Consider the following 13,673-nt stretch of genomic DNA (forward strand, 5'->3'; position numbering starts at 1 on the left):
TATCCAAGCAGCCAAAAGAAGCTTTTAGTTTTTTTCCAATATCCCCACTGGTTTAACACAAAGCTATAGGCAACACTGTCACTGACTTTTAATGATATTTTAATGTAACTGCAAAAAAAAAAAAAAAAGCAAATTTAATTAATACACAAGGCATTTTTTTTTCTCTAAATAGTAAGTTAATAAGTTAAAAGCAAATAGTGAAAAAAGTGCTCGTGGCCTAAGGAAAAACTCAGTGTGATAAATACGCAGCATAAAAAGCTCCTGACAGGAAAAGACATTGGTTGGCTAACCAAGAAATAAAAAGTCTTTTTATGAGTATTTGTTAACATTTGTTCATTTCCAAGTTTAATAAGTTCCAGGTTAATTTCAAAGGCAAAAATAACACACATTTCTCTTCCCACACATACAGTACTGTGGTAAGATCTGAGTTGTATTGGTGATTATGAAAACAAGCTCACCAAAAGATCTAACAAGATCAATGAACACACAGTGTGGCTTGTGAGGTTTAGGTTGGGCATTAGGAAAAAAAAAAATAAATCTTTAGGAGTGTAAGTGCAGCACTGAAACATTGTCCAGAGATTCTGTGGAACCTTCATCACTGGAGGTCTTCAAGAAATAGCCAGGCAGAGCCACACTGGACCTGATCTAAGCCTGGTGACAGCCCCACCCTGAGTGCAAGGCTGGACTAGATGACTCACAGAGGTCCCTTTCAACCAAAATTTCCACGTTTTTTTGATTGTGCCATATAAATAATTTGGCTAATGTTCATGTTCAACCTCTAGAGCAGCAAGACCTGATCTTTGAGAAATTCTTAAAAATCATAAATGCGCTGATGAACAACTCTAACTTCATCCTTGACATCTTTGTTTCCTGGTTGCTTGTTAAACTTCAGGAGACCAATTTTTTAAAAAGCAAGTAGTTACTCTAGGATGTCTTCTTTGTATGTGAGTAGCCAACTTATAATACCTGACAGATGCTTAAACTGAGAAAATCCTTTTGTTTAAGTTGCATTAACTCAGGTACTTGAAAAGCAAGATGCACAAACTAATTAGTTATTTAAGAAAACACAGGTAAGGGTTTGTGAACTGCTAGCACTGTTGACAAGTTGGTGTTCATTACCATTTAAGTTGGTAGAAATAAAAATGAGCTACAGTGTTTTTAAACTTAAATTTGACACTAGACTATTATTACTGATGTAGGCCTACAGATTTAATCAAGGAACATATATGCTTCCATACTTGAAGCATAAAGAGATGCTGCTACTACATCTTCAAATTAAAATGATTTATGCAAAGCGTAAGCTACAATTTCAGTGCTTTCAAATTTTGGTAGTATGGAAAATTTCTTTTACATTTCATCTTTATTCCAATATCCATAACATGGCAGAACTACCAAGTTCCCAAAGTTCCCGATTTCCTAAAAGATAATATAGTTGCATCATGTATAACATAAATTCTATTTAAAAAGTTGAAAAAAACAAAACACTGACCTGGACAAAAAAGAAAAAGTACTAGTATCTTCAGCTTACTGAGAAGTTTCAGAAGTTTGTAAAACTGATTCCTTGTATCTAGCTAATAACTTTCAAACATTCCCAATATTTTTATTATTTTTTAAAGTATCTAAACAGGTCAACATCATGCAAGTTATTTCATTTACCAGTTACAAAATATGTATAAAAATGAACAGAAGAATCCAAATTGCATATTCTAAAAAATTTCACAGATATTATATTTGTTTTCTTACATTTTCTTACATTCTTTACCCATGATCTGGATGAGGGGATCGAGTGCACCCTCAGCAAGTTTGCAGACGACACCAAGTTGGGTGGGAGTGTTGATCTGCTGGAGGGTAGGAAGGCTCTGCAGAGGGATCTGGACAGGCTGGATCCATGGGCCCAAGCCAATTGGATGAGGTTCAACAAGGCCAAGTGCCGGGTCCTGCACTTGGGTCACAACAACCCCATGCAATGTTACAGGCCTGGGGGCAAGGGGCTGGAAAGCTGCCCCACAGAAAAGGACCTGGGGGTGTTGGTTGACAGCCGGCTCAATATGAGCCAGCAGTGTTGGCCTCAAGTTTCAGCAGGGGCGGTTCAGGCTGGATATTAGGAAAAATGTCTTTCCTGAGAGAGTGGTGAAACACTGGAACAGGCTGCCCAGGGAGGTGGCGGAGTCACCATCACTGGAGGTGTTCAAGGAACATGTGGACATGGCATTGCGGGACACGGTTTAGTGGGCATGGTGGTGTTGGGTTGATGGTTGGACTTGATGATCTTACAGGTCTTTTCCAACCTTAATGATTCTGTGATTATTCAAGAATTCCTTTTAACCACTTTTATTCCTTTCTCTTTGTACTAACAACCGTGTACCTATATATTTTTGGACATGTTTTACCATGCTTCTGTGTTAGGCATCTTGTAATTAGAAGTAATATGGGTCAGTATGTAGAGCTAAAAGTTAGGGGCAATGGTACCAATCCAAAGGGAACTGCAAATAAAGCAATCTTGTTGTCTGAGTGTTTTGGAAAGATACTTGACATTTCAAAAGCTAAAATGACCCCACATGATTTATGAGGAACTAAAATACATAACTTAAAAACTACTTTAAGACTAATTTTTTATAGATAACTCTCCAAATCACTGAAGTTGACCAAACTAAAATTTTGATGTCAATTTATTAGTTTTTGAAAGCATGATGATTACTTGCCTTTCAGATTATTTATGAAGTGAATCATGTGCCCTACATCAGGAACAGAACAGTTTCTACACTCTGTTTTACTGTGGTGTGGAAAGACTTTACAGCTTACAAAGACAACGTGAACTTCTTTGTTTATTTCATTACAGAGGTAAAAATCAAATGCTCTTGTCACAGCAAAGCAAACCCAGAATCATGACAATTAAAGGAATGCAGAGCAGAAGTACCGCTCATTCCACTTCATTACCTAACACAAAATGTATTTCGGATACATCCTCTGTTCTTAGACAAGTTGATAAAAACCCATGTTATTGGAATTTTTATTACTGTTTTTGCTGTTGACTCATAATTCATGTTTCAAACTAATATGAATTAAAAAATTATAAAGTCTTTACTTATTGATATTTAAATATTGGGCCACAAATGCCATACTTAAACATAACAGAACTATTCATGTATATACATCATGAGGCCTTGGTAATATGCCACAAGGCAGAGACGCAACAGATTTAGAATTTGTTTTCATATTCTCCTTTCCATTCTTAAAAACTTTTAACCATTAAGCTGTTTTTGTTAAGCATTTTCATTTTTTATTTAAAAAAATAAGGCTCTAAAACAGTATTGATCACATTGCTGTGAGAGTAGCCATTTGGTTTTATTACTATTCTAGTGAACTACATCAGTATCTTAATCAGTATTTTTTCAGGCATCTGAAGAAAAAAAATGTTTCTAGGTATTCAGTTTCTTAATGCAATCCTTGAGACTACAGAAATGATTAAAAGAATAGAATTTTTTTTTCTTAAATTTAGGCATTCAAAGTATTTTTTTAAGGCAGGCAGACAGTGAGATTATGGTCAAAATAAGCCTTCCCTTCAGAAACCTGAGTATTACTGAAATTCAACAACTAGCCAAGAGAAGTTACAAGTAGAATATAGAAAGACAATCCTACCACTAAAAAATAGTATTTTTAAAGACTTAACTTAGTTTCAGTAATTATGTTGAAACAACTATATTACTTGCTAAGAAGTTTAAACAACAGTTATCATATTTAAGCACTCTGAATGGCAATCTCCATTACGGATGCTGCCTGAAGAAAATAATTACTTTTACTTAGGCAACAGTGAAGTAAAATACTAATTTTAAAATGTAATTTGTAAAAATATATTTTATAGTGCATTAAAAAGGGGATAATAAAACTGGCTCCTAGAATTTAGAAGAAATAAATTGCAACTGCAAACCAGCACAGCTACTTTAAAATGTGGTGCAACGCCTTACTTGTATGATTACAAATATCAACCAGAGTTTTGTAGCATAATTTATGAAATGGAAAAAGACTCCCTAAATTATTTTTTTTTCTTTTTTGAGTTCTGTTTTCTCTCACTTAAGAAAAATATAAATGCTGCTTTTAAATTTAGAATTATGAGAGGGACCCTTAAATAATCCCCACTGAGACTAATACTAGGTTTTATGAGAATAATTTTAAATATAAATAATGTATGGATTTTTTGAAGTATATTGGTAGTTTCTACTCAACAACTAAAGTGGTTTAGGGGCAAATTTTAAATTAATTCAAAAATTCAATGAATTAAATACAAAACTAGACTATAGCAACAGTGTGTTAATGTGAGTCATTACTGGTGTTTGTCAGAAAATAGTAAACGTTTTAAACGTTTAAATTAAATTATATTCTAACCAGGCTAGAAATATTCATGTCAAATACAAGTTCCACAGTTGTTTTTATCAAGGAAATCTACCTCTGACTGCAAATCAAATGCTCTGTTGGGAATGATATTCTCCACTGCAGTGTGAAATTAATAGATACTGTTTGAAATGAAAGATAAGACAAAAATGTAAAATGACAATACATTTCTTCAGTAGTTTGAGGGGGTTTATCAAAATACAAAACCAATTTGCTATGACCCTAATGTTCATAATATGATCATAATTACACAGTTTACATGCAATAATTTACTTGCACTTCAAATCAGTCTTGAGCTGCAAACAACAAGTTTTTAGATAAAATAATTTCAAAAATATTTTTGCTGTGTGGTAGCTCACTGAAGAGGCACCTAGCACACTGTTTTCAATTCAAGGGTTAACAAGCCCACTGACGGAATAAAGCTTTATGTTATGTTTTAAAGGTCATATAAAACAGGAAATACAAATATCACAAGAGAACAGAAGTTTGGTCCTGGGTCAAATGAAAGTTCAGTATTATAATATCGTTTCCTAATACAGTAAATACAGCAAATGAATAAACAAGAACCTGAAAATGTATTTCTGGCAACATAGGCCAAGGTTGTGGCCGTTTCAATTTTTGTGATACCAGAAACATATTTTGCATTTTGGTACTCAGAAATAAGGTGCATTTTTCCAAAGATTAACTGAAGCACCTCTCTCTAGAGATAAAAAAGCATAAAATCATAACTTTCTGTTATGATTGATAAACTACTGCCAAGTTTGTCACCAAAGAATTGAAATAACAACCCAAACCACTAAGTTTCCCATAGAAGAAATTAAATCAAAGTAACAGTACCTGTGGATCTCTCTACAAGACAAACCAAACCTGAAGTACAACACATCTCTGTTTTCCACATTTAAAACAACCAACTGGGAACAAACTGTGTAGAAATCATAAGCTTCTGCTCTGTTCATCTTGATGATTCAAAAGTACGTCTACATCCAGCTTCCTCCAACTGGCTATTATACTACATTATTTTTAAGGGTACAGGTTAAGGGGGACAACCCACCTTCTAGTATGACAAAAAATGGTTTAGAACTTTGTCTCATCTCATTTCTAAAAGAGAAAATTCTTTGTTACGTACTGTAGGACAAAGGATTTGCAATTATCTGTTATTTGAGAAATATGCTATTGCAGTAATTTATCCCACTGTATGGGTCTTGAAGACGAACGGTGGTATCTCAAATCAATTTTTAAACAAAACTGCATGGAATTTTCGTGACACTGGGAATACTGATAAAACTTACACAATGAAAATTTGGATTTTGATAGTTATGAATTATATATGGTGTTGACAAGATTGTTCAAGGGCTCTTTTCTGCTTCAGGGATTACTTTTGATACAGTGTTAATTTGACTTTTTCTTATTAACAATTTCTACTGAAAACTCCAGACAGGTGACTAAAGGTGTTCACTCCTTGAACACTCTTAACAGAACTAAAGAAGATGTCCTCTGATAGGGTTCCAATCCAAAATACATGAGTACACAGCTATCTTTCCTCACTTTAACAGTCTTTTTGGTTTCAATGGCAACAATTTTCTTATGGAAATAAAATCAGGTGTCAATACATGCAAGGGTGTATATGAACAACTACTCCAAACTAAACAACAATATAAAAGGAATATAAAAGATCAGAACAAACAAGTTGAAAAGGATCCTTACAAAACCTGTATACTCTATAATTTTTTCTCCTTGCTAGAGGGAAATGTACAGAGGTTCTGAAATACATTAAAAGACTTCAAATCTTCTCTCTGCACACTCCAACATAAACAGTAATGCCATTTAAATGGAGGAAGGGATAGTAAGTTATACTGTGTATTGCTGCTTTGTTAAACTACATAAAACTCTAACACACCTCTATTGCTAGAATAAGCTTTCACTGATCCTTGTAATCACCAGAGTCTATATAGAAATATTTGCTTCACAATTCTGAAAGAATGAACATTTTAATATAAAAGCAAGCAAACCCACTTTATTAGCTGCTAGAGATTTTGTCAGAGGAAGTAAGTGTCATTAATGCATACAACAGGGTACAGATCGCTTACCACCTACTTAGTCTTCAGGTAATTAATTCTTACAGTCTACTGGAGTCAAAGTTGCAGCCTATCCATAGAAAAGGAACCTTAAAACTAAGCAAAGAACCTCAAAATTTAGCACTAAACATCAACAATCCTGCTGATTTACTTCAGTGAGTTCAGGTTTCTGAATAATTAAGTAACAGAACAAAAAGTAGACAGAAAATGCTGTTGTGAAAAGGAAGAAAAAATAAGTTTATAAAAAAGCAATATATATTCTTTTTCTTTCTCACGTATATAGCAGTAAATACATAAAGCAATTACATAATATAATACCACCATTTTATACTAACAAACATAGATATATACATAACGTACATAGCCACTAAAGAAGATAACAGAGGGCCTGGTCCTTAAAAGATTATCTGTACACTTATCTACAAGCATAAACATAGTTCTCAGTGTGATTACTGTTTGCATGCATTCGATCATTAAAAGAGTACAAAAGAGAAAGAAATACGCACAGGATAGGAAAACATAACAGGGGAAAGATTGATTCTGAGAAGAAGGGAAACTTGGAACTCAATATCGCAACAATTCAAAATGATTTTGAAAGAGAAAATGAAAGCTCTATTTATTCAAATTATATAAATTAAGGAAGACCAGTAATGTGTGAGGATGAAATCTTTTGAACTCAAAAATGTTATTTACTACCTGTTCCATTCTGTCTACCATAAGTGCTGCATTTATCCCACAAAAAATGTATTTCCCTTACAAGTAATACTGTACAAAAGTGGTGTTTTAAAAATAGATTTTAAAAGGCTAAAATAAGGAAAGAAATAGTTTTAGTGATATCAAGCATTAGAGAGATTTGCTAATCCAAGAGGGAAGGAGAAACAAAACATTCTTTTGTGAGGAAATACCCACAGTATGCTTATTCTTTATGATTTACATGACAAATGCTAAATATTGAAGAGAAAACTCAAGCGACTCTCATGGGATTTATCTGTATTATTCAATAGGAAGACCTGATCCCGTGATAATATTCTATTTTAAAATAGAAAGCATATGTAGCCTAAATATTAAAACATTAGAATTTAACAGCATCTTGGAAAATTATTTTAACTTTGTTAGCTGTATCTCACTTCTCAGAAAAGAATCCATAATCCAGTTATGAAGAAAAAAAAAGCAACTTACAGTTATGTTTTGTCTTGTGACAGTTGGACTTGACTCAGAATAAACAGTCTTATTCCTCCAGACATCTACTTGTAACAGCTGTGCCCTATCTATAACATTTTAAAATAGAAACTATATAATTCAATTACAGTTTGCTGAAACTCATTTTTTGCTTCTGCAAACTTCCTCATAGAAGAACCTTTTATAAAAATCCTGTGTCCTCAGAGACACAAAATATATCAGTAAATGATGAAAAGAGGTAATATGAAAAAGCAATACTCACAATCTTAGAAAACAAAAAGGCTACATATCTAGAGAGCTCTTTTTCAATATTCAGAATCTTAAAGGTATCAGCAAAATACCACAGTTCATCTCAGGTCCTTGTGCCAAGCATTTAATCTGGAAGGCTTTGTGCAATTACTTTATAGCTAGAAATAGAGACTTTTTAAGTTAGGCAAAATCCAGAACTACTAGGTAATAGAAATTCTACACGACAACTATAAAGACAATTGTCATCTTCTGGAGGTTACTTGACAGGAATCGTTATGACATAAACATATTCCCTGAACTATGATAACTGCACTCCTATTAATAAAAGTTTGGGTATTTTGGTTTTTCAGAAATTTCTTAAGTGATTTTGCACAGCACAGCTGTGCAAAGTGCTGATTTTGAACACTTCCTTCCAAACTGTTTTCAAAAGTTGTTTTTCATTTTTTTTTTCTGAGGGGTGGTGGTTGGTTTGTTTTGTGGGTTTTTTTTTGTTTGTTTTTCTTTTTCTTTTTTCTCTTAGTGGAAGCCTACAATTTAAAACTTGCCTTGAAATAACTTTCTGCACATACAGACAAATACCACTGGTCTGACTACTTTTCTAAAGTGGAAGTAAAGCATTGAAGATTTTTATCGTTCACTACTGGTAAGAATGAAGTTTTAAGTAATTAGTAAATTTACACTTAACATTACTGCAAGACCAGATCCTTAAAACATCTAGTCCTGTTTCACAGGCTAGTTCAATCAAATCTTTTCATCTTTGAACACAAAATCTCACTTTTGTGTTTCAGAATGCATAGCACTCTGCACCACTACAAACTTTGTAAGTAATAATTTACTTAAAACAAATTCCCAGCACTAAGGATATCAACAAAACCCAGAACCAGAGCATAAAACTGAAAAGACAGTTACACAATTCTGCGTGTGCCTGCTGCCCTAGCTCATTGCTATACATCTTCACATCAGCTGAATTCATTTGACACACAGTCTCCCCACAGCCGAAAAAGCCTAGCTTTCTTGCTAGTTCTTAGTAAAAGCATAAATACATCCCGCCCCTCCCCGACGTTTAAGTAAAGTTAAGGTTGTGAAACAAATCAACAAAAGGCAGGAAATTCAAAGGTAACACTGACAATCCATGGTTAATTTATGATTGTTTAACAAAAGGGCAAAATTATATGAGGAACTAATGTCAGCTTTAACTTCACTCTGTCTGTGTTCTTGGGCAAACAGGTGTTTATGTCAAAAAGTATACTAATTCAGTCTCTCCTGTCAGTTTAAGCAAATTCAAGTGATTATTTAGCATTTAACAATGTGTGGGATGCAAAGAAACTTTTAAAATAATTTTCAGCATGCTAGCATGTTACACTGTGACAAACATATTAATTAAAAATGGATTTTTGGAAAGTTATGCTAGACAAACATAAACAAAGGTATCATTCGATAAATTTTTCAGAAGTAAACAAAATATACTTTTTGGTATACAAAAATTACAAAATTAACCATTTTGTAATGTAACATGAAATACAGCAATAGATTATTTTTTTCTCTAAGTTAATAACTTTTAGTATGTACATATACTTCAGTTCCTCTTTGAATCCTCTTCTGTCTGTCTTTTTGTATAATATAACAAAACATTTTTCTGGGCAGAAAAATGTCAGAGAAAGTAATGTTGCCTATGGTTACATTATCAGGGTGTAGGCATTTTTAATTAATCTTTTAGGCTTCAAAATAAAATTTAGTATTTTAGTGTGTTTTAAAAACACTGATTGCATATAAACATGTCTGTCTGGTAGTTTTGCATACTGTCTTATTGTGGAAATCGTCGAACAAAAGATGAAATTAATGAAATTATGAAGTTCTCACTTTATAGTTTTTGCTAGAGTACATGAAATTACCTCACACACACAACCTATAGCATTAATTGCAGGGCAACAATAACAGTTTTTGCTGTAATTATTTTCTTTATTTACTGGAATTATTATTATTATTGCTTAATTAATGTCTTAATTAATGATTAAAAATCTTGTTGGAAATTAGCAATATTACTTATTTTTTTCCAGTTGAATTGCTAAGCAATTACGATCTTGTCCCAGAGGTCAAAACTCCAGCTCCTATAGCACCAAAAATTGTTCTTGAACAGTTTGAAAGAGGCCTTTAAAATCCTGCATCTGTATTCCATGCCTGCATCTGTACTACACCAAGCTGCAAGAAATCTGGTTACCAGCTCTAGGTATGTTTTAAAAACCCAGTGAAAATGTGTACAGTTACAATTTAAAGTTGGTGTCCAGATCTCAATTTCCAAAGCAAGGACAAGTATGTGTTTCACCCTCAGGATTATCAAACAAAACAGCATGTTGCACACAGCTGTATGCTCCCACCCAATCACGGCCTCACAGAGCTTCAGACACTACTTACTTCTTGGTGGAGCCTGAACAACTATGCATGTGAAGTTTTAAGTCTTTGTAAGATCATGGGAGACCACCTGAATGATCCCACAAGTCAGGCACATGCTTCTCAGTTGTTTTCCTCTACTTGCTGCAAATACAAAGGTGCAGAGAACGAGGGCTTGAAAAGTCTCTGAGGAAGAGAATGGATGCTTTTTTCCCTTTGTAGAAGAGAGGCAGCTTCTTTGATAAAGGAAGTTCAACAACAAACTGGGCTCACAGCACTGTAAGGTGCTCACTTTTTTAACTTCACAGCACCACAAACAAATTTGGGAAAGTCTTCCACTGAAGTACCAGGAAACAAATGACAAAGGAAGAAAGGAAAAGGGTGAAGCCTGGCTCCACCCTGCAATACTCTTGTTAACCTGATCAATACTCACTTGCTACCACATTTTTAATCTAAGGCAAAGTTTTGACTTACAAAGCGTAAATTATGCTTATAAATTCTACTTTGCTCCAGTTTATTTTGCATTTTCAGCTCAGGTATCACAAGCAGTTGAATATATTTGTCAGGCTGGCACACTGAGATATGCTGAAGATTATAATGATAATCAATTAGTCTTAATAATTTATCAAAAATAAGTCAGTATCACAGCTGTTTTGCTGGATGTTTTACTGATCCTTATTAGCATAAATAGTCAAATTTTTAAGTGAATAGTAAAACCTAGTATCAACACTATGAACTGAAAATGTTCTCAAAGTCCCAGTAACTGACTGCAATAATGTTGAGCGACTGCAGAATCCAACAGATTAGTGACAGGTGAGCCTTAGTCCACAGACGTCAACAGAAGCTCAGGTTGGATGACTATTGTTGCCAAGCTAACCATCCAAACTCTATATATATTCTCCACTCACTCATTCTGTGAAACACACTTCCCACTTTTCATCTAGCTATGGACACTTCCTTTCCCCTCTCTCCATTCTTTCATAAGCAAGACCTTCCCTATCCTCAGTTTCTTTGCTTCAGTTTCTCAGTGTGTGTTTTCCTACTATAGGGAGAAATCCTGTTTTCCTCTCAGTAACTGCAGCCAATGAAGGGTGAAATCAGTCTGAGAAATTACTGATCCTCAAGATGCGGATTCTATTATTCCCATGATGATTCTTTCTACACAGGTTGTCAAAGTCAGAAGGGGCAAAAGTACAGCTAGTAGATGTGTAATACACAAATGGACAGTCTTATTTCCAACTGAGGTCCTGCACCTCTGACCCTATAGCAGTGACAAGAAGCACCTTCATCGTCATTTTGTGTTCTACAGAGAACTCCCCTCCTTGAATTTCCAGCAGAAAGTTCCCATTTCACAAATTCACAAATTTATCTTGGCCAAGTGGTATCAAGCCAAAAAAAGCTATGTTTTCAACTTTGGCAAGATCTGTTCTGCACATGGAAGTACAACTTCAGACTATAGAAAATGGTGGTATAGGCCCACGCTCCCTCTCCTCTGCTGTGCCCCAAAGCAGCCACAAGTGCTACAGCTGTATTGTGAGCTCATGTTCAAATAGTGTGGACATGAGGTGAGCTGAACTCTACGGACCAACATACCCTTGAATGTACCCACGCAAACCCCAGTGAAATGCAAAATCTGAAGGGGAAAATAAACAAATGAATTTGTGACCACTGGAAAGGTAATTTGTCACTTTGACATAGTAGCTCTTTATACAAGCTATGGAGTAAAAAGTTAAAGTAAAAAAAGAGTGAATGAGAAACAATCAGAAAACCTGAGATGCACATCTCAAAGATACAGTTCATAAATCCTACTGAAATTTAGGTATGTAAGCAGAAGATGGACATTTGAGAATTTGGCCTTATTGTAGAATTATGTGTCTTATTTGAGGTCAGTATCTTATTTGACAAAAACAAGGCAAGATAAAACAAAGCAGCCTCTGCAAACACACTCAAGTGCTAAGAAGTTTTCCTATTTCAAATACAAATTCTGTGTCTCTATGTGGCCTATCAGACAGAAAGCCTAATTACTAAGGTGTTCCTCTCTAGTTTATCATAACAGCATTTTTAAGGGATCATCAAGTTCATTCAAATTTTATGGCCTACAATAGGCAATCAATCCACACTCATACCTGCTTAGTTATACTTCTACAGCATCTAGAAATGCACATGTATTTTTGGATTTTCTCTCAAATGGTATCCTGGCCTCCAGCACAATTCAAAGGGCAATCTACCCAGTCTGCCCAGTAACTGTCAATTCTACAAGGAACACTTTGCAGCACATACATACACTGCCTTTCATACTTCTCACCACAGATATTTTTAAGCATGTCAAACACTTTTTGTACATTTCCTATTTTTAGGGATAAAGCTTTTGGAAATTTTCATCTATACATTTCCAACACTTTTATAAGAGTCCCTGTGCAAAGCTAGTAGAGCTCATTCTTCACAAAAACATAGGTATAGGTATATTACATACCATAGTCAGTGATCTTACAGGATACTAAATACAGCTCCTTCAGATTCCGGCCTTCTTTGGCAATCACCTCCACACATCTGGAAGACACATACAGTAAAATCACAGTTAAAAGACAATAGATAATTTTTAAATAGCAAGAGCACAATCCACAAGTGTAATGTACTGTATCTCAATTTCTTCATTTTGTGAACTGTTCATGGCTACATGTATGCACTGGAGAAAAATATTATTTTACATTGAAAGCTTTTATATCAATATTCCCATAAGTCTTTGAATATGTGAGTTGCTTGAAATATATACAGACAAGTCCTCTGGAAAATAGTATAAATGTGAATTTCCATCTCTTTATTACTGTGTAACTTTGGAAAGTTTCTATTGCAAGATTTAAGCTTTTAGAGTTTTCTTCTAGGGAAGAACTATAAATGCACTGTAATGAGGACAAAAGCTAAGAAAATGTAATTTTAAATTCATGTTTGTATTTCTTCAGTGATTATAGCAGGAGTCAGCATTCATCAGGTCACAAAATTCTACATGCCATTGGTGTTCCAATATGTTGCTAGAGAAGCTTGTATAGATGAGAAGACAGTTCATTTGTTTGCCTTGTCACAACTATGTTGAATTTGCAAGGAAACACATAAGTTTCTTTCTGTTAATCTCCTTGTTTGATCTCTTGTAATTAATAGAAAAACTAAAATTGTCTTGCAAAATAGGAGCTCATTATATACTTTCGATCAAGTCTATATTAATGTTATGTTTACAACTGTGTTGTTTATAGCGTATCACTCAAAAATGTAGTTCATAAAATACATTTTCAGTCCCATTAATGTAAAATGCATCACTGTTCATTAGATCAGCTAACATGACTATTGTGTTATTCTCTACATAGAGACATTTTAATAGTATATTTTATACATACGATA

General features: G+C 34.2%; 1 protein-coding gene across 1 annotated transcript in view; it reads right to left on the reverse strand.

The window, feature by feature from the left end:
• Positions 1–13,673, reverse strand: part of FBXL17 (F-box and leucine rich repeat protein 17) — a 297,712-nt gene that overhangs the window by 87,928 nt on the left and 196,111 nt on the right. The window contains exon 7 of the mRNA XM_059833826.1: positions 12,754–12,830. Within this exon, the coding sequence (XP_059689809.1) occupies positions 12,754–12,830 (77 nt within the window). The remainder of the gene's footprint in view (positions 1–12,753; positions 12,831–13,673) is intronic.

Source organism: Gavia stellata, chromosome Z, assembly GCF_030936135.1.
Source record: "Gavia stellata isolate bGavSte3 chromosome Z, bGavSte3.hap2, whole genome shotgun sequence".
NCBI lineage: Eukaryota > Metazoa > Chordata > Aves > Gaviiformes > Gaviidae > Gavia > Gavia stellata.